Genomic DNA, 22,053 nt, shown 5'->3' with positions numbered 1-22,053 from the left:
GCGAGTATTTTGAGGGGGATTAATGGCAGTGTGTCCTTTACTATAATAATTTCTTTTTAAATTTAAACATTCACCATATTGTTGGATCAGACACACCTTGTATATATAGTCTGTCCTCATTAGTCATACTGCATTTGCCAATTTGCCTAAAATTTATTTGTAACTATAAAATCAGTACTTGTGGTGCTTTTGTGGCCATGTGTGGACTTGTGCAGAGTGGCACAGACTCTGAGGCACCCGACACGCACATTCCCAGCCGAGGTCAAACAGGGAGACACTCCGCTTTGTTATTGGTAAACGACAACAAAGGTCTACTTGGTGACATGGGTGTGCATTTTTGTGATTTTGTTGGTGATTTCAGCGTTCAAAACGGCCCAAGCACAGTGCTGAGGTGGTGTCTCAACACAGGATGAAAGAACGGCTGTGACGGGCCTCGCAGAGAAAATATGTGTGTCAGATGAGTGTGTCAGGTGAGCGTCGCGTAGGCTTGAGTGACACTGCTGTTGGTGTGAGTTCAATGTCAATGAGTCAAATGAATATTAAGTAAGGTGTCTTTAAAGGGAAACACACATCAACAAGGTTACGTCACGGTCAGCTGAGGAAAATGTGTAGCAGGAACCTAACTGAGCCTGAATTTGGTGCAATGGTTTGGTATTCACTAACTCAGTGTTTGTGGAGACTATAGAACCCAACTACAGTGAATATAACGAGAACTGACGGAAGGTAAAAGGCCACTGTCCATTTGTGGGGGTGAGAGGGGAGGGGACACACGTAGCTTCGCCCGACCCCTAGGAAGGCTGACTAGGTGCCAAAAGAGGCTCGAGGAATCACCAAGGAATAAAACAAGAAGCCACGCTACGCCTTCACCTCTGCTGCCCACGCCGCCCAACAGCACCTATCAGTGGAGGGAGACACTGCCGAGGTCGTGCTCACCCATCAGAAAGTGGACTCGGTAGAGGTCGGATTTCTGCAGCAGGCGCCGGAGCTTGGCCTGTGTCTCGGTGACTTCAGAGCTCTTGCCACTGGTGCCAGCCCTGTGCTGCAGCACTGTGTCCAGGTACAGCACTGCTAGGTGCGTGTGGTACTCTTCCTTCTGCAGGAAACGGGGAAAAGCACACGCAGCGTTTGCAAGTGGGAAGCTGGGAGGGCCCCCCGTCAGCAAGCGCTCAGAGAGCCAAATCATGTGGAAGGTAGCTGGGCGGATTCCCAAGGACAAGTAGCAGAACACGTCTGTTGGACTGAAAACCACTCAGAGAAGGTGAGTTTAACATCTATGGGGAAAATATAAAAGGGTTACTTCTCATTTTGAGAAGTAAGGGCCACAGGATTTACATAGTCTCCCACAGGGTGCAGCTTCTCTCATTTCCTTGAAGAAAAATAACAAGGAAGGAATAGCGGAGAGAAGTATAGGTGGAGTGCACACGAGATGGGGTGGTGAGAAAGCAACAACTACCTATTCCTCCCGTCTCCTTCACAAACCTCCAGTCCCCCTGCAGACCATCAACAAGTACAGACTGAGCACCCAGGGAATGTAACACATCACAGAGAACCATCTGCCGGCAAGTGTGATCACTGAATTCCACCTCTTCAGTTCAGTGCCGTGACCCTACAGCCTGCACGCCTCCGTCTGAGCTCTGAAGTCTCACCTGCAGTCTCCTGTCTATAACCAGATGTTCCAGATATTTAACAAGAGCCTTCGGGTACTTCTGAAGGCACCTGAGAATATCATCTGGATTAAAGCTGTTCTCCTGCTGCTCGTCCAAAGATCTCTTGGTGAAAACTTGAACTCCAACCTAAAAGGAGAGCAGCGATTCAGTGATTATGCTTTTCAAAATCACCCTCTTATCTTTATCCTGAGCATTGCATGTTCATACTTCGGGTAAAATCATTGTCAAAACATACGGCGATACAGAAAAATAGTGAAGCATGGAGCCCTGACAAAGCCCAAACAGCAAAGACAGGAAAGGTGGCTAAGCTCTGAAACCATCCTCATATATCCCTGTGGATTTCTTTTAAATAGGTCAGAAATGAAAGAACAAAACATATATTGGTAGCAAGTTTGACAATCCACGAAGCAAAACTTTGTAATATTAATGTCCTCCAAAAACACAATGGTCACTCACTGAATAGTAAGGGAGAGAATGCATAAAATGCCGAACACTCAGTCAACTCAGCTCTCCCATCACTGACACCTACTCTGTGGACTATTATCTATGTGAGAGCCACGCCGGTCCCTGACAGGTTTCCAGGCCGCCTCCCTGTGCCTGCCTAAGGGCCCCCAGTGCGTAATTCCACCTTCCAAGGAAAGGCTAGGGGTGGCAGTAGGGAAGAAAAGGCATCCTGCACCTCCCCTGGGCACTTACGTGTGCATACTCTCACACACACAGGCACACATGTATACACATATACACACATATATACACACACACACACGCCACACACAAACCCCAAACATGAGCAAAACAGCAGAGCTCTGCCAACTATATGACCTTGGGCAAGTTTCTTAAGCTCTCTGAGCCTCAGTTTCCTCATCTATAAATGCCCACCTCGAGGGCCTGTTGCGATGTTTAAGAGATGACGTGTGTCAGGGATGGGCACACTATTGGGCGGAGAATTCTGTGCCTGATGTGCTCTTATCACCTACTAGCACTGGGAAGAGCCCCATGCTTCCAACAGTGTTAGGTCTGTGTTGCAGGGGTGCATGAGCACTGCTGGGGCAAGCAGTCCGTGCGTGTGCACAGAGGCAAAGTGGAGATGGCACACACGAGGCACATGGGCTCTGACCTCGCAGTTAGGACAGCAGCATGGAGAACATATTCCAACTCACATTTCAGAGCAGCAGATACAACACGCAGAGACCACGTTTACGACCAAGGTCTGCACCAGAAAGCTAACTTTGTCTCTTCAGGGGAGCCGAGGGAATGTGGATGTTTTTAACAGTGAGGACTGACATGCTATCTCTTTCCTGGTCATCTTTGGGGACTTAGGATTCTGTCTCTCTGTCCTGAGCCTGCTGTTCCCCCTAGCGCCAACAGCCAACAGGTGCTTTCTCACTGATGTCCTGTCTCAGCCTCCAAGATGGGCGAGTCTCGCTCATGGCCACCCTCCTTCCTCCAGGCTCATAACTTCCACATCAGGAGTGGCGGGGGCAGACACAGGGCATGGCTTTGCCACCGTGGCCCAGGCCTGGCACCAAATCCCGTGGGCAACCATCTGATCCTGCTCCAGCCCACAGAAAACTAAAGTGCCAGACTTAGTTAGGGGTGGCAGTTCACAAACACACATTTTTCACCAGATGCTGAGAATGGGGCCTGGCTATGCTTCTTGCTTTTCTATTAAAGTGACCTGTCTGTCCCAGACAGAGGATGCTGAACAGTGCGTCTCGGAAGCAGTGAAATCTAGAACTTCCCAAAGACCTGGGATTCAGATGGCTCAAGGGCACATACAAAAGGGGGAGCAAAGAAGGCAGAAGTAGAGGTTGAAGCATCGCTTGTTTATCCACCTAAAATCGAGGTTTTGACTGTTTTTAACCAATCCTCACTCCTCTAAGAGAATGCATTTACGAAGCACAAACCTCCTCACTTTTCTGCAGGACCCAGTCGGCATACTTCCACACTAGTTCTTGATTGGAGCTGTAGGTGAGGAAATCAACGATGTACTCGTACAGGTCTGCGCGAGTGGAGTCCTGAATATCCCCGTTCACAATGTCCACCCACAACTGGAAAGGCGTAAAAATAAATAGAAACGGAAGGTCAAGGTTACGTACCTTTTAGAATCAGCTGCGATAAATTGTATGTTTACTTACTTGGCCTTTTAATACTTAAAAGAAGTAGGACAAATTTTAAGTGCTTAAATCTATTTTAACTTTTTTCAGAGAAATAAAGAAATGTAGAAAATGTGGTCCAGGAAATCAAGAAAATAAAGCACCAGGTTCTTTTTCTTTCCTTTTTAACGATATCGCAGTAACACAAGTAGTAAAGATAATGTATAGGAAAAGGTGGAGGTATTAAAAAAAGTTACTTCATGAAAAACCATCACTGACATCTCAACACAGAAGGAATTCACCTATGTCCATCAGCTACGCTATTTCCATCTTTTCCATCCCAGGAACCCTTGATTTTTGAAGTCCTTTTTCAACTGTGATAGTCAGATACTATGTTTTTGAAAACTTTGCTGATTCTGTCCCCTAGTGTTCTAATGGTCTTTTGCACAGGGTCTCATCACAGACTCTAGTAATCAAAGGCCTCTACCATTTCATCCAGAAACTTCCCCGCCGTGTAAATTGAAGCTTACTTTCAGAACCCCAGAATGAGGCGGCATCATGGGGGTGGGAAGCGGGGGAAGGGAAGTAACGGGGGTGGGGGGCAGGGGGACAGAGGACCGCACTGCACTTTTGAACCTCACCACCAGCAAGAAGCCCAAGAAACAGGGCAGGCAGCATAAGCTCTGTAATCGTGATATGAACACACCAACAGTTTTATGGTATGAGTTTCTTCAACACTGAATTCCCCAAACCAAATAACCTAATCATACATACATTGAAATGTGTCATTTTTTAATAGTAGAATTCTGCCATATATGGAGATTTATTCCATATGATTTCCATTTTGCAAATCTCTTGATATCTACCTATGCTAATATTATTATTACACTTATATCAAGCTGTAATTCTTAGAATTATATGATGTAAATAAAAATTTTACCTTTGACCCCCAAATCTACTCTTAGCATGTTAATGGAAATCCATTTTTTTTTAACCTATTCTGCAATGATGTTACCGCGATAGTTTAACTGAACACATGTGTGGCTTTCCCAAAGTCATGAAGTTGACGTTAGCTTGGTGAATACTGCTGATGATACTGGCCAGTCACAAAACAAAACAAAAAAGCACACGAGGAAAGTACGATACAAACGATACCAGTGGATGACACATAACATAAGGGGGGTGGTCTCCTGAGAGCGTGAGACAAAATCAGTCATACGATGTCAGATACAAGACAAGAGACAAGACTGACACTTGGTGCCGTTTTAATTCAGGCTCTGCATCCCTGCGAAAACAACCTGAAGCACTGGTTCGAATCCCAGCTCTGCCCCCGAACAGTGGATGACCCTGGCCCAGTGCCAGGCCTTGGCCAGCTGTAGTTTTGTCACAGATGACATGGGGATAATAATTTACCCAGCTCATTGGCAATAGTCATTGTCATGAAGTTATTAATATCACAAATTTGTTAACATCAAAAGAAAATTACAAACAGTTATTCATAGCTTTAATTTTCTAGTAAGGCAGAGATGTACCGTGCCTTCTGCCTCAAAAAGAAGTCACATTTTTATTTCTTAGATTTTTAAAAACTGAATCTTGATAATGTTTTTAAAGAGAAGTAAAGACAAACAAAATAGACTCTTGACCAACATTTCTCAAGGAATTCACTTTCTAAAAGTAGCATTCATTTTGTCCTATAAAAAAGACTGTAGATCAGGCAAAAGTGGTCTCTATTAATTTTTTTTTAAGTAACACCAAGTTAAACGGTGCTAATTTTTAAATAATGCTAAAATGCTTTAACTAACCTGCACTGCAGCCGCGTCTTGGTTATTATAATGATAGAGCAGTCCAAGGGCAAAATACCTGAAAGAAAACAACGTGGTAAGTGCCCGCTCCCCACTACCACCTTCTGTGGGTGGCACCCACACAGCACCATCCAGGGCCCTGGTACCCACCTGACACCCCCTGGTCCCATACTGGATTCAATTCAGAGTTCAACAACAAATTTCAAACAACAAAAGGATCCTCATTTCTGTTTATTTGCTTATGCTATTAAAATATATGCCCTATCAATTTCCAAAAAGGACCACATTCGAGTCTAAGACAAGCTGACAAAACTGTAATTATACAATAGAAAATCACATTTGGAATTGCTTTACAATCTGCATCAAATATCACTATAATTTCCTATCTCTTCAGTTACCCACTATTAACCCAATATTAGAAGACTTCGGAAGGTACGCTGTCTGAGCTGTCAGTGGAAGACGGGGAAGGAGTGTGGACATGAATGACAGCAATAAAGGCCAACAGCATCCAGGCATCGCAGAAAGCAGAACTCCAGGGAGAGTCCTGGGGAGGCCATCCAGAGTTCAAGAACCTGAGTTTCAATTCAGGCTTCGATACTTATGACCTGTATGACCTTGAGCAAGTGGATTAGTTTCCCTGGCCCACCATTTTCTCACTTGCAAGTGGAAGGGATTAGCAATGATATTGGCATTGCCTGGGCAGTGAGCCATCCCCAACCTCCCAAGTTCTGTAGGGATGTCCCACTCGTGGTCCTCCTCCTCCCCAGCAGGTGACTGGAGCAAGTGACCCAGGGGGTGTCACATTTCTTTCCTCAAAGAGCAAACTCTCAAGATGTCAAACTGTTCGCTGCAACCCTTCAACCTCTCAGAAAGTTTCACTGACTCTCCAGACCCTACCATCTCGAGTCATCACCAGGAGGTGACAGTGCATTTCCTGGCTCCTAAACAAAACCACTCCATTCCACAGGGTATTGGAGAAACCGAGGGAACCTCGGAAAAACCAGCACCCATGTGGAGCCCAGCACGAGCCATGTTGTCTCGGCATCTGAATAGGATCGAGCGATGTAACCGCCACGGTCCCTGTGGGATTTCTTCAGGACGTTTGCCATTTCAAATACATAACAGAACTCAGAGGCAAAGAATCTTATTGCTTAATGGGGTTTAGGGGGTTACCCAACATTTTTAAAGGAAAAAACCCGAGGCCCAGAAGGGTTCGACTCCCTGACCACCTGCTTCACCAGGCTGAAGAAGCTGCCGGCGCTTATCACGCCAGTCACTACGGATGAACTGCCTTGGACATAAGGCGCGGGGTGGCTGCCTACACACTCGTGCACATAACAAAGGCAGAGTTCTAAGCCATAACCTTTATCCATGAGATCAATAAGCCCTCCTCTTTGTCTGTTTATCCACAGGTCTCTATCTGCTCTTGGTCATCAGTGGCTAACGTGCCCTATAAATTGCACCAACATCCATGAGGCATCTTCCACAGGAGAATCCTACATGGGATATAAGGACTCTTAAGAATCACTTCATTTACTAACAAGGCTTCGGACTCGCTCCAAACTGTATTCTCTATTATTAAAGAACTGGTATGAGAGTTGCTGCCTTCCCAGACCCCTGCAGCTGGTGTGCAGACCATGACGACGGTGATCTAACCCGAGGGGTGCTGGCTTGTCATGATGATTTCAGGGTAGTCAGTCCCTGGATGAATCTCTTGGGAACTCAAACATACTGGCCCCATCAGCTTCACAACAGTGTCCCCGCTGGGTGGGGAAGGGCCAGGCACGCAGCCCCCGGCGGCGGGTGGGAGAACACTCACTTTTTGTGCTTCTCTAGCCAGGCAGCGCTGTCTGTTAGGAGACAGGCGTTCTCGGTGACCAGGAGGTCCAGCAGACTGTCGTGGTCTGCCTCCGCGTACAGCTTGAGCAACGCCGTGTCGATGTCTTCTCTATGGCCATTCGCTACCTCCGTGCTGCGGACCTCATTCAAGTAGCTCATGAGGAAGCGCTTGCACTTGGCCACCTTCTCCTGGTCCCCCTGGGTCAGCTGGTTCAGGTCTGCATACTCGTGGAGGGGAGGGTGAGACCGTGTGAATGAAGAGCAGGTGGGCAACAGGAAGGGGTAGAGAGAGATCAGCTCCCGGACATCAAGCTGGCCGCTTCTGCAATTACAGTGTCAGACTAAATGAAGCAAAAAGAGAGAGAGAGTACACATAGGCACACAAAACAACACTGGAGGGGTGTGCAGGTCTGCACATGTCTGCGGGGAGCTGGATATCTGGGTAGGCATGCCACAGTGACCATCCTCATTTGCAAGTGTGGCAAAGCGCTGGTGAACTGTGTGCTGTCACCTGGTTCCCAAAAACAATCAAGGGGACCACAGTGAAAGATTAGCACAACCATTGTGAAGGTGGAATATCAGAACAGCTGAATGCTAAGTCAGCACTGGGCTCCCTGGAAACCCGGCAAAGGAAGAAACACAAAGGAAATACAACATCACTGCTTGATCAAAGGCAGATTATAGTCCTTCTAGAACCAATGTTTTCCCTGGCATTAAATTATGAACAGATCTAACGAATGGTCCATAAAGAAGGGACTTTACAGGAATGGCACTTACAATCTCCTTGTCAGTGATGTTGCAACAGAAGACACAGAAGCATTTGTGTGGCCATTCCTGGAGCGTTTCAGAGCATAAAGATAGCACGCAACTCAAATGGCCAGCACAGTGTCCTACCCTCGTGAGCCCAGGAAGCCACACCTACTGACATGCCATGTCTGCTTCATTGTTGGGCCCCTCCCATGCCTCCCTCCAGCCTGCTGTCCTGTCTGCAGCGATAACAGTTAATGGCAGCACCACCGAGCTGTGGCTCTCAACCCAGCCCAGGATCAGACCCACCTGTGGGAAACCTCTCGAGCAAACAGAGTTGGAGCCCCGTGCAGACATACTAAATGGGAGTCCCTGAGGTAGGACCCAGGATCTGCACTTCCTGTGACAGTCACTGCATCCGCCTTCCTTCACGCTCTGATCGGCTCTCCTCCATCCTCCCAGCTTCCTGTCTCTGGTCTCCCTTCCGCCCTGTTCTTAACCCCCTGGCCCTCTTCTCACCTACAGTGGTTCTGTACTACCCACAGGATACAGTGCAAACCTCTTAGCATGGCATTCCAGACCCTTCCTAAACAGACCGCAAACCACCTGAAGCTTCCACTTCCACTGTCCCTCCCACGCTCCAGCACTCAGCTCCACTCAGCTTTCCCCGTTCACAGGTCATGCCTCTTGGCCTCTGCTGTTGCTGTTCCCTTGGCCCAAGGCAGTGGTTCTGCATGGGAAGCAGTCTGGCTCCCTGGGGGACATTTGGCACTGTGTGCAGAGACTTCTGTCATGACTGGAAGGTCATGACTGGAAGGCACCAGTGGATAGAGGCCAGGGCTGCTGCTACTCATTCTGCGGTGTGTGAGAGCTCCCATAACAAAGGACTATCCAGCCCCAGAGGTCAACAATGCCACAGCTGAGAAACCCTGCCCTAGGGTATGACTCTCAACTTGGAAAACTTCTGCTCATCTTTTAAGGTCCAGGACAAATCCCGATGGAAGTCCGAGCTCGGCAGTGCTCCCACCCACTCCAGTCACACTGCATGGAGAAGGGGTGCTGTCCTTCCCTTAGCTCCCAGCTCTCATGCGCAGTCCAGGTCTGCTCAGGGAGAGAAGTGTCGACTGACTGGATACAAGGACAGGCCGCACAACTCCCAGAGGCCTGGACACGCAGCATGTGTCTCCACAACACAAAGGATAAACAGGTGCTCTCTTTGGTGCCAACTGTAATTAGTCGGCAGTTGTGGCTTCTAGCACTGAACTGAGAAGGAATCTGAGGACAAGCACCAGATCAATGAGGAAAAAAGAAATCATGAGTTTTTGGCAATGTCTGCTATGGGCATGCTTGTCTTAGGAGCATCTTCAAGTTATCAATTTCCTCAAACTTTTGACAAAAGCTGAGCAGCAGTCAATTGAAAGGTACGCTATTAAGAGGTGAAAGTATGAAGTATAGGAACCTTGTATTAACAACTGACAGGCCTTACATTTATTCTCTTACGAAATCAGTGACTGTTCACTCTGCGTCTCAAATTAACCCTCGAGGAAAGAAGTTGGGAGACACCCATGACCCAAGTGAGAGGCCTTTGACACTGCAGGAATAAGACAAGATATAACAGAAAAGAGCCTCGGCCCAAAGGGACCGAGAATCTATTTAAATCCCAAAGCTACTGATCTTTCCAGGAACAGATGATAACAGCACAGAGAATTTGCTTAAGTAAAAGTTATACAGGGCACTGTGATTTAATAAGTAATTCCTTCTTGACTCAGAAACCTGTTCTCTACAAGCAATTTTGTGACAGAGCAGAGGTGAGGGTCATGGTGGGTGACACTGCGGCCTGGGCCATACACCTGCAGATTGGGCAGAGGACAGCGTGCTGCAGAGTGGCTTTCTGCTCTGCTTGCTACTGGGATGTGGAGGGTCTATTGAGGGCTTCATCACATCTTATCTTTTCGGTGGCTCTAAACTGTGCAGAACCAATTCTAGTTGGACACTATGAAAACCTATCCCACAGGCAATGCTTCAGTGGGGTATTTAAAGACTATCAGAGCCAGTTTAACTTAATCTTCTGCAAGGCGTGCTGAGCAAGCAGATATACCCCCACAGCCTCACTGAGTACACCAGCCTGAGAGGAAGGGAGCTGGGAAAACCCGTGACAGCAATGGGGGCGGGGAGGGCGAGAGGGCCTCTGTCAGAGAAGGCAGCTTCTGGAGAGACCTAACCATGAGAAGGCCACCTACAAAGTCTTTAGAGGAAGAACTGTCTTCTTCCCAGAAGCACATGCTCTTTCTCTAAACTTACAGCTTCTTGTAAAATCTCTGCAGAAGAGGAAAAGGGAACAATAGCATTTTCCTAAAAATTGTTCACATGTTAATCAAATTCACTTTCAGAATTCCCTCTCCCGTCCTCGCAGGACTGTCATGTATGCCCCTCATCAGCCCCTGTTCCCTTTAATTAGGATACAGGACAGTTACACTAAGGCTGGGGTTGGGGGAGACAAGGAGCACTGGCGGCATTTGCTGTTGTAAACAGGCCTCAGCACTGCCACCTGAAGTACAATCTAACCACGGCAGCAGCTCTTCCCGTCATAGCACCACAGCGGGAAGGGAGGTTGTAACCACAGAGGGGCACTCGCAAGTCTTGCTACCAACACCTCAAATTACCTGAAGAGCTCTTTAGCTTCCAGGAACTGAAGTTGTGCAAACTGTATAAAACCCGCCTGCTGCAGAATCCTTCTGTACATTACCTGTAAAGAAAGACAGCTTTAATCTCTTATAGATATCTTGAAATCATCACAGGGGGAGAACCTGAATTTCTAATCATAACTCAGGCTAAATGTTAATTATTACGTAGAACTTTGAAGTCACAGGTAAAGAAAAAACAAGGCGTATATGAAATTAATTTCAATATACAAGTGTACGTGTGTGTGCATGTATGTCGATCAACCCTCATTCTTGTAACAAAGCTTTCTATTTAACTATTCTTCCTTCTTCATGGATGCTTTTTCATGAACCCCAATCCTTCCCAAATGCATTCCTTTCTCCTCGTTAACTTGCAGGGTGTCATTGATTGCTTCTACTTCCGGTTGTCCAGGTGGCTATTAACAACCTCAGTATTTCTGACAGTCTAGAAGCCACTCCGTTGGAACTGACACTTCCCAGCAGCACTTCTGAGTGTCCCTCAGGGTACAAGGCCAACACCACTGAATAAATTAATAGACAAATAAGCGCTCCTAGCCCACACTGAAGAAACGCTGTGTATTCTCTCTCCTCCTGGTGTGCACACCCCACACGAACACATTACAGTCTGGAAATTCCTGCAATAAAGATGCCGGCTTCTCTTTGTTTAATCCAGTACTACCTACATCGGCTGGCCACAGGGCCCCTTTGTCCTTGTAACATTTGGCAAGAGCAACACACACTTTAGGAAGTTCTCTGGTGGGGTCTCTAATTCCATCCTCCTCCCTTCAGTGTCCAACTAGGCCAGCACTCAAGTTTGGAACAGCTTTTGGGCCTGTCTCTTTGCTCTGTTCTTACTGGCTCCATCACCACAGCACAGGCCCTCATCGCCTCACAATGAAAGACTCTATGACTGCAGTTCCTGCACCTTCTAAGCCATCATGCTGTTCTAGACAAGGTGCATACATTATCCAGCTTGGTATCCTACATTCCTAGCATAATATCTGCAGTGTCGTAAGCACTTATTGACTGAAGATCTCTATGATCAATTTTTGTGACATTCCACTTTGTCATTCACTATCCCCATTTTACAAACAGGAACATTCTGCTCAGAGATGTTATATTTCAGCCCAAAATTACTAAAGCAGTAAGTGGTTGCGCAAGGATTTAAGACCAGACCTTTCTGATTTGAGAACCCAGATCTTTCCACTCACTGATTCATCCAGGTATGCAGCAGGTACTTAGTGCTGTTACCTACTGAAGAAATGAGGAGAGTGGCCAGTCGGCACCTAAAAGCTATCACTCCCGTTCCTTCCAACCAGCTCTAAAAGGGGCTCTCGCTATAGATTTGAAGAGTTTTCAAATTCCTTTAGAGAAGTCAGAAAAGGCAGGCTGCCTTTACATTTCTCTCCTTTCATTTCTCTTCTCACCACAGGTTTTTGTCTTTTTTCCCAGACATCAGTCATTTCTGACCTAAAAACTGGCCTATTTATACTGCCCAACACTAAGCAGACAGAAATGGGTCAAAGTTCTATTGCATGGGGATGCCAGTTCCATTTCCACAAGGAGAAAAAATAAAGGCCATCCACTTAGCAAAAAGAATGAAAAGGAGCCATGAGCTGTGGTAGAAAAATTCTCAGTGACACCCAGGTTTGTTGATGAGAAATCAGCTGAATAACAATTTATTCCTCATGGCTGCAGGATTCAAATACCCCTTCCTAACGGGAAATAAAAACTACTTATGCTAACACTCCCAATCTCCAAGAACGTGGGAGTTATTTTCTGTGTTTTAGCCTGGGAATGCTACATGTAGACATGGAAGAAGCATGCAAAGAGATTCATCCTGGATACAAGCACCTGGATGTTGAAACCATGGATGATACAGAGAACAACACTGAATTTGACCTACAAACACCCGATCAGAAATTTAGGCTTCTTTGAATACACCATTTTGTTTTGTTGATTTGACTTTTGAATTATGTAAGTATTTCACATAATTATAAAACAAAATTAAATTTAAAAAGCAATCCCTATAAAACAGAAGTCAAATGAAACAAATGAACTCAACTATACATTATAAAAGAGTTGATGGCAGCACGGCACAGAGAACTCTCCCAGGTGACTCTCAGTCTAAAATTTGACTGGCCAGCCCTAGTGGGATTTCTCCTAAGGGTAAAAAGAATGCCAAGACTCAGAGGTTCATAGGTCAACTGGGGAAATGTGACCGCTGATGGGACACTATCTATGAAGGAATCAAGTGTTGATTTCAGGGAGTTACATTGATGGCACTCTGGTTACATTTAAGAGAAGGCAGGCATCCTTGTCTTTTACAGATCCATACTGAAAGCATCACAACGCATCCTTAGAAACACATACACACTCAGGAAAGTTATCTCTAAACCTTTTGGTCAGTATTGTCTGCTTTTCTCTTATGGTTCTATTTTAAACAAACAGCTTCTGCTCCACAAGTCATTCTTCCAGAGCTCTGTCTGATGACTGGTTCAAAGCTCTGAATCACCCCTTCGTCCATCCTTCATATTTCAGCCCAGGCATGAGCAGGGTGCGAGGAAGGGGAAGGGAACAGGGGCTACCTAGGACCTCGAGGAGGGAAAAGCTTGGCGCTAAGGGCCAAACGGATCTGTGCTACATGTTAACACACACAGCTGTAGAACCACAGGGCAGTTATTAGTTCTGCCTGGAGGAAAGGAAGGGTTTGGAGAACAGGGTACATTTAAGCAAGGTACTGAAATAGTCTTTTCTCGAGTATGGAAACACACTCCAGTAAGAGCAGAGCAGAAACAACAAGAGAAGCACAGGGGGAGGGTGAAGAGGCATGTGAACGCACACGGCACGTTCCGCTGAATGTGGAAGCAAAGCACGCGGGGGGAAAGAGGGCTGGCCCTGATTTCATGTCCAGAGGCAAAGCCATCTCACTTGTCCTGTCTTCTGGTCCTTGGATGGTGGTACTGGTTATTTCTGAATTGTTTTAAGGATTAAAAGATGTCTTAAAGAGCCTTGCAGAGGGCTTGCCTATTGTGTAGTTCTCAACAGCAGTTAGCTTCCTGTGTTCTCTACCGTTTAGGTGGAAGGCACGGTTAGGGGACGCTTCAAAGGTGTGACAGAAGGGAGAGGCAGAAGGGCAGAGAAGTGGGCAGGGCCGGATCATGATGGGCTTTAAGGGTGAGGACTTTACCTCGGGCAGTGGGGCATCCACTGTATTTTAAGCAACAAATTTGGTCTGTATTTAGAAAGATCATTCCTGTAGTGGCATGGAGAATGGACTAGACAGACGTGAGGGAGGCTGTTCAAATCATTCAGGCAAAATAGGAGAAGGGTCTGCACACCAGCAGTAACCACGGGCACTGAGAATAACAGTTGCATTTGCGATCATTCTGAGGGTGTGTCTCCAGGTCTGGATCTACGTGTGTGGAACAACAGGGAGAAGGCAGGGAGCACGTTACAAAGGAAAAAACTCAACTGGGATATCAGATTAGAGAGCAAGGTGACTCCTCATAGCCTCTGCTGCCGAATGCATCTCTCTGCTCTTGCCAAAAAGAGAGGAGAAAAAGCAAAAATCAGACAAAGAATGTTGAAAGCCTCTTTAAGAAAACGTCACACACTTAATATGTACACATGTATGTACAAGGAAGGGACACCCCAACATGTGGCCCATGTAGACATCTAACACATCCACAGGAGGCAGCTCATGGGGCCTGACGTTAGGGAGGAAAGAGTTGCTGAGAGCAAGCCGGGCTGAGGCAGGTCTCAGACCCCATGGCGGTCTGATCTCATCTGATCTCGCACCTTCTCAGCGCGGCCTGCCTGCTCTCACAGCACAACCAGCCTGAATTGGAGCGCTCTTCCTTTCGCTTTTGCTGCCCCCTGCCGACTGCTGATAGGTAGGTCTTATTTTAACAAAATAGGAACAACCGTCAGTTTTTCACTTCGTGAGAGGTGTGAATTCCTAACTATTACATTGTTTTGTACACTTGAAACTAGTAAAAAAAATAGTTAGGAACAAAGATGAGAAGTTTTTCAATATTTAAATATAGAAAAGGCGCCCTCTTTTGTGAAGTACACATTCTGCCTCTCACCTTCAGAATCTACCTTTTGCAGCAGCATAAAGCAGAAGTGAGGCCAAAGAACATCATTTCATTCCACAATAATCACATAGCCAGGTGAGACTCTGATCGGTTGGTAACAATCAAAGGGATTATTCATTCACGAGAACTTTTAACGGTCGATTTGGATATGTATACGAAGCGTACACACACTGGTATTAGGTTTTATTACTCTTGAAAGCAGAGTCAGCTGAACTAATCTGACAACTGCTCAAGCAGCAGTTTTTAGGGAACATGATTCCATGAGACATAATGTGTGATTATTATATCCACTGTACTTCCCATATCAACTATATTAAAGTTAGTATTTGAGTGAATTAAAAGTTTTCTCTTAAGGAGATTAATCAGATGGATTCCTGCAATATTAGAGAGTTTACTAGTATGGTTAACAGAGCTTTTCCTGTAGATAATAGGAATCTAAACTTTTAAAATCCAACCCCAGCCCAACAAACACAAATTCTAAATTGTGGGACAAATGAACCTAATGTTACTCTCTGGGTTTATAAGAACTGTGCCCCTGATTCTTCTCTGAAGGCCCACGGAAGAAGGAAAGTTGACTAGAAATACAAGTTGGTAGATTAAGCACGGAAATTAAGTCAGAGGTTCCAAACCCGACCTGGCCTCTGTCAGCAGTGTCACCTCAGTCCAGGCTGTTTCCTTCTCCGTACAATGTGCATGTGCTGAGAAACTCAATGACAGATACAAACGCAGTCCGCAGCTGGGTGTTGGTTTTATCTGAACGTTTTCTGACTGGTGGCCTTGGAGGCATGCTTTCTCTGACCAGCTAATTACAAACCTGAAATTTTTCCTTCGGAATGTTCCTCCGGGCTCCTTTTGCTAAAACCAAAGCCTCCTCCACTCTACGGCTTGCTAGAAGATCCTGTATTTGTTTTTCCAGAGGTAATGGAACCAAGATGTAAACTCCTTTACTTGTGGCGACAATCACTCTTCCTGGGGAGAAATTTGACACTGTTGGGAAGGGGAAGAACAAAATGCCTGCGAGAAAACACTTTCCCCTAAATGGGACTATGCTCTGATTCGTTGATCAACTTCATCAGAATAGAATTCCTACAGAAATGAAAAATTACAATGCTTCTCTTTTCTTCTTCCCCAACTTTCAACTGTCAGAAAAGGGCAAACCCCTAAGACTACATTTCCAAAGTAAGAATTATGATATACCTCACATGAAAGCTTTAAAAATTTATTTTCTCTCCATGTTAGTTTATGGGAAATGAAGGTTGTAATGCAGCATTCTGAACTGTGGGACAATATTTCATACTCACCTGCCATCCAAATACCACCAAGTCGTGGCATAAACTTATGCATTCCCCACAATGCTGCAAGTGAACCTGGCCCGTGGCCAACAGTGTCACCGTCATTTCACCTGGGGGACCTTGCACAGGCAGCCCACCCAGGAGTCAGAACTACAATCTGAGATGAGCTCCTACTGCAAAGCTTTGCAGGTGAGCCCTGCTCCCTTCTGGAGACACTTTTTAAGCCAACCGTTATCTGTTCACAGGAAGCAATGGAATGATCTTTTCTTTCTGTGTGAGGGGAGTTCAGGCTCAGCCAGGCCTTTCCTGCTCCCTAGGCTCCTCTTCTTGCCACCCACCATTTCCATTCCAGTCCCACGACCTGCTTTGACCCAGCCGTCACCTCTCTTTGCCCGTAACTTCTTCATCACACCTCCCCACCTCATCTCCTTCCTGCTCTGCTCATACCTGTCTTCTACTATCACCATCAACGTGAGTAACTTTTCTCACACTCAGATGAGTAAGTCTTCTCTGCACTGGCGTCCCCCTTCCCAGGAAGTGTCTCTTGTTCCGACCTAGTGCGGGTTACATCACCAGCCTCCAGGTGTTCCTGACCCTGTGCCCAACTCTTGCAGTCGGTGTACACAGCACCGTAACACTGCTCTGAAATGTGCTCTTCCAAGGTGGGTGTCAGGGCCCGCAGCCGGAATCTGACATGCGGAATGTGGGGACTGAGTCTTAGGAAGTTTATATGTCCAGCATCTCAAACAGGAAAGGCAGTGTTTGCTGAGCCAAACTCCTTATATGACAAATGGCAATGCCCAAATCTAGATTAGTTCTTGGTTTGAAGGGAATATCATCAAAGGCATTCTTAGGACAACTGAGGAGATGTGAACATGGGCAGGATATTAGAGCTCATTTTCTGAGGTGTGAAAATGACTTTGTGACTATATAGGAAAATGCTGTTGTTCTTACCATGTTTCCCCGAAAATAAGACCTAACCGGAAAATAAGCCCTAGCATGATTTTTCAGGATGACATCCCCTGAACATAAGCCCTAATGCGCCTTTTGGAGCAAAAATTAATATAAGACCTGGTCTTATTTTCGGGGAAACATGGTAGGAGGTGCATGCTGAAGTATTTCAGATTAAACGTCATGACTGCCTTCCACTTACTTTCAAACGGCTCCGCAAAATGTTAACAAGTGGTGAATCTAGGTGAACGGTGTACAGTGGTTCACTTTGTTTTTCTCTCAATTTTTCAGTATGTTTAAAAATGTTCATAATAAAATTTAGGAGAAATACAACCAACCCCCCACCCAGCCCCAGCTCACCACTGCACACAAGAGGAAGCCCTCCCTCCCCGACTGCCCTGCTCTGCCACAGCCGCACCTCACCGCCCCCTTCTCACACGCTCTGCACCACTGTGACGCCGAACTGCGTGGGTGGCCTGAAGTGCAGGGTTCTCTCTGGATCACATGTGCATGCTCCTTTCTCTCTCCCTGAAGGTTCTTTCACACCACATTTGCTTGGCTGACTCCTAATCACTCTTAAAGGTTTGGCTCAAATGCCACCTCCTTCAGGAAGCCCTCCTGGAAATACTTCCACCTCTGCCTCTCCCAATTGTCCTTATTTCATTTCTATCGCGCTGTTAAACTGCTGCAGCTATTTGTTTAACTGTCTCTCTCCCCTTTAACCCTGGAGCCCCTCAAGGGCAGAGTCTGTATTAACATCGTCTGTGTATCCTGCTACGCTCAGTGTAAAGTCCTGATCCTAATGGGCCCTAAATAGCACTTAGTGAAGAAATATCATAAAAGGGTGATGACTAAATTTTGCTAAGATTTCCATATAACCCGGTACCTTCAAAATCCTGTAGAATGTGTCCTTCTTTAAAGGGCAGGGTCTGCTTCTGCTGCTGATCCAACATGCTGTGAACTGTGATGAATTCCTGATCGAGCGCTATGACGTACGGGAAGCAGACGGCCGCCCCGAGCACGTTCTCTGACCAGTGCACAGGAGCTCGCTGAGAAATCCCAGCCACTGTGGCGAACATGCCTAGAAAAACAGGAGGAGTTAAGCGGACCTTCAAATAACTGGGGAATTTTTTTCCAGTGTCTAGATGCAGGAAAAATAATTATATTTCAAGATAGGTAAGATACTATAATACACTGCATGTGTGAAGAACCCTCAATGACTTTATTTTTTGAGAACTAGCTTCCCCAGGATGTATATCTTAGATTTACTTCCTATTAAAAATGAAGGTAAACAAGTATTTACATATACCCACATGAAGGTTTATAATGCACATGTCCTCACAGGCAGGGAAAAGTTATTTTCAAAGAATTTTAAAAGCTTCATAAGCCGTCTTTTGTATACAGTTCTCCAAATGGTTTGCATCTCTAAGTTACAGCTCTTCATCACACATTCATTCAGCAATGAATATTGAATACATCCAAATATTTATTGAGCACCTACTATGTGCCAGGTACTCTACTAGGCGTCCTATCAGGAACTGTCTCTGCTCAGAGCTAAAGTCTAATTTTGGATATACGTGCACTATAAAACAGAGATAGAACCAATTTTGCAATTCAAGACAGTGCCAGTTAAGTTTGTGAATAATACCTTCCATATTAAACAACAGTTTATCTTGCACATAAAGCAGTAAGCGAGCCATTTCCAAATGGAACTGTATACAGTCCACAGATTCTGGGCTTACCAAAATTAACACTATATTCACCAAGTAAAGTCAAGTCAATCCATTTTAACTCAGTTTTCGAAGTAGTTGACATAATACACCTTTAAAAACAGGATGCTCTTGTTGCAAATGATTAGATGTGACTGCAGGAGACAAGTGGTTTCTACTGCACTCAACAGAGAAGGGGGAGAGGAGAGAGGCAGACAGCGACAGGAAGTACTGTAACACTGAACAGCGACAGGGAGTACTGTAACACTGAACAGCGACAGGGAGTACTGTAACACTGAAACAGTGGATAGCATCTCAAACATATCACATGGGCAAAATTCCTAGACCTGAGAAATCACTGACCCTCCTGAATCAGGTACACCTAACCAGACCCACCTAATCAGGTACAAAGATCGCTCTTTTCCTCTAAATTTGGCTGTTCCTGAGAATGGGTGCCGTGGGCGATCTCACAGGTGTACGTGCCCGGCCCTCATCTGCTGCACTGAGGCCCTCGGTGCTGAACAATGCTGTACTGAGGACAGTTGTCTGGTCCCCTGGACACTTTCAACACTGGCTCTTGGCACAAGAAGTAGCACCAACTGGAAGTGTTAAGATGAGAGAACAATAAGCTTTATGTGTATGTGAGTGTGTGAGTGTGTGTGTGTGCGCACGTGCATCCCCCACTAAAGAGTCACACTGTGTAACGTGAACCATTCACTCACTTTAAGTATTTTCCTTTGACCATTTAAAGTCTCTAACAATCGTTACAAAAAAGACTAACAACTCAACAAAAAAAAAATAGCCAAATGATATGAGTTGGTCAGTCACAGGAGACAAAAACACAAATGACTAATAAGTTCATGAAGAGATCCCCACATTCATTAGTAACCAGGGGAATACAAATTTAAATTTAAAAAAAGTAAAAACAACTTTTACCCATCAGATTGGCCAAAGGCTATATATAGACTGATAGTACAGAGTTTTGACATGCTACGTGGAAACACTTTTTGGAGAACAATCTGGGATTATCTATCAAAACTGAATATACACCTACACTTTCATTCAGTGACCCTATCTTTAAATCTATCGCCAATTGGTAAGCACAAGGTCACTGTGGTCACTGTGGCCGTTTGAAATAGAATAAAATTGAGCATAATACACCAAGAGTGTGTGACTCTGGGTGAACACATCACAAACAGAAAGGAAAGCTCATTTATTAAATGATTACACACAAAAAGAAAAACTATAAATTAGCATGCTGAGCATCAATTTAAAGTCCATCAACATTTGCTTTTTATATGCCGAGCACTGAATTAGGAGTGTGTCTCCGTCAGTTAGTACCGGGAGACAAGTAGATGGAGACACATTCAAGGCCTTTGCAGTGAAGGGCGAAGGAGGATATAGAAACAGTTAGCACAGCAGAGATAACCAGGCAGGAGAAAGGTACAGAAAATGCTGATGGGAGGCAAAGCCCCGATGGAGCCGAGTGATCAGACACTGCACAGGACGATGGCACGGAGGCAGGTGGGGCTCCGCAGTGAGAAGCAGGAGGTCACAGGGAGGCAGGGAAGAGGGTATATGTCCCTCTAACAGGGAGCGGCTCCTGCTCCTGGAACAGTGCAAACTCTTCCTGGGGCGCAGAGGGTTGGAAAGTCAAGTTAGGGTCAGAGCATGAAGCGCTGACTTGGAGAGTCAGGCTGAGGAGTGCGGCCTGATTTTGTTACAGGGTCACAAGTACTTTAGAAAAGCCACTTGGCAGGAAGTGGAGGGAGAGAAGTAGGGAGAGCCCAGGACAGTGGGGGAGGCCAGGCAGCTGCCTGCCACCAGGGAGAAGGCCTTAGGCCAGGGCTAGGTGTACAACAGAGGAGGCTGGGTAACTTCCAGAGGAACCTGGCACCTGACTTAGTGGGAGCAGCGAGAGGGTGAGTCAAAAGCCAGTGAGCGGCTGCTAAGCTCAGGATTAACAGGCCTGGGCCAGGTCTACACACAGGGACCAGCAGGCAGGGCTGGGTAGGAGGCAAGGTTTGCGCTTCGTGGACTGGAGGCCTCTGGGAGAGGAGAGCCCGGAGTTCAAGTGCTTTCTCGGGGTAACAGCATCCTTCTGGAAGGGGGACAAATGGTTGCACAGAGCACACTAAAAACCAGCGTAAAATACAAGATGACACAAGAGGACACGTTTTTGTACGTCCCAACCAAGGGCTGCTCCTGAGGCTGGGGAGGGCCTTCTGTTCTCATTTCCTTCCAAAGCAGGTAAGAAGTCAGGAGTTCCATGGGACTGTGGACGAGTACACTGAGATGATGCAGAGCTAAAGGCAGGAGTGAGCAGGAGTGGTGGTCTGGGTTAGTCCCAGAGGGGGGACGATGGGCGAAACTGAAGGCACAGGACGTGGCATTCCTGTCGATGTTTCACAGGGACAGAGAGGGCGCAATTAAGGTCTGAATTAACCCACCAACGGCATAGCCCAAGTATCCAAACAGCATTTTAAAACGCCGAAGGAGACAAACACGAGGCGCATAGCTATGGGAAGCATGAAGAATCCGAAATTAAAACTGAGCTTTGGAGGTTAGCACACTCTTGACTCTTTTATGCATTTAGAACCAGCCACTAAAGAGCCTACAGGGCAAAGAAAAGCGACTGGGGCACTGGCTCCTTGCCCGCCTCCTTCACCCAGGCCTTTGGTAAATGTACCTAATCCCGAGGATTCCGCTGAATTTTGGGTGAAATAACTGTTCTGTACAGCAAAACTCTCATGGGACATGGACACCAAAACGAAGTCCAGCCTTATCCTGGGATTAAAAAAGGGCTGCGGCGTCTACCCGCTTATGGCTGAGCCTCACCTGACCCGAAAACTGTGTGTGCAGTGCAGAGGCCCAAGCACAAATGTTGTCGAAATGAAAAGGGCAGAGACCAGAGGGCAAGAACAAAGGCGTCTACACAAAAAGAAAAGCCAAAGATTTCACTAGAATGAAAGAGCAAAGCAGTAACTGGCAATTAGGGGGTAAAGGTCAAGCAGTATAAGGTGCCACAGATTCACTTAGGAACTCGGTATTGTCATTCAGACCCCACAACTAATTATATGCTTGTTAAGTAGGCGATACACTCTATTGTTTCTATATTGTTGCAGGAGTGCAAATGTAACAAAATTCGTAAATGGTAAAAACCTTTCAA

The 22,053-nt window shown here is 46.0% G+C and overlaps 1 protein-coding gene across 1 annotated transcript in view; it reads right to left on the bottom strand.

Moving 5' to 3' along the window:
- The window catches only part of TGFBRAP1 (transforming growth factor beta receptor associated protein 1), a 59,292-nt gene that overhangs the window by 8,646 nt on the left and 28,593 nt on the right, over positions 1 to 22,053 (bottom strand). Inside the window, exons 3-10 of the mRNA XM_033125127.1 lie at positions 18,062 to 18,256; positions 15,747 to 15,901; positions 10,815 to 10,897; positions 7,385 to 7,726; positions 5,566 to 5,623; positions 3,575 to 3,718; positions 1,647 to 1,793; positions 934 to 1,093 (exon numbers count right to left, since the gene is read on the bottom strand). Of these exons, the coding sequence (XP_032981018.1) occupies positions 934 to 1,093; positions 1,647 to 1,793; positions 3,575 to 3,718; positions 5,566 to 5,623; positions 7,385 to 7,726; positions 10,815 to 10,897; positions 15,747 to 15,901; positions 18,062 to 18,256 (1,284 nt within the window). The remainder of the gene's footprint in view (positions 1 to 933; positions 1,094 to 1,646; positions 1,794 to 3,574; positions 3,719 to 5,565; positions 5,624 to 7,384; positions 7,727 to 10,814; positions 10,898 to 15,746; positions 15,902 to 18,061; positions 18,257 to 22,053) is intronic.

Source organism: Rhinolophus ferrumequinum, chromosome 13 (assembly GCF_004115265.2).
Source record: "Rhinolophus ferrumequinum isolate MPI-CBG mRhiFer1 chromosome 13, mRhiFer1_v1.p, whole genome shotgun sequence".
Lineage (NCBI taxonomy): Eukaryota > Metazoa > Chordata > Mammalia > Chiroptera > Rhinolophidae > Rhinolophus > Rhinolophus ferrumequinum.
This window is presented reverse-complemented; position numbering and strand designations above follow the sequence as displayed.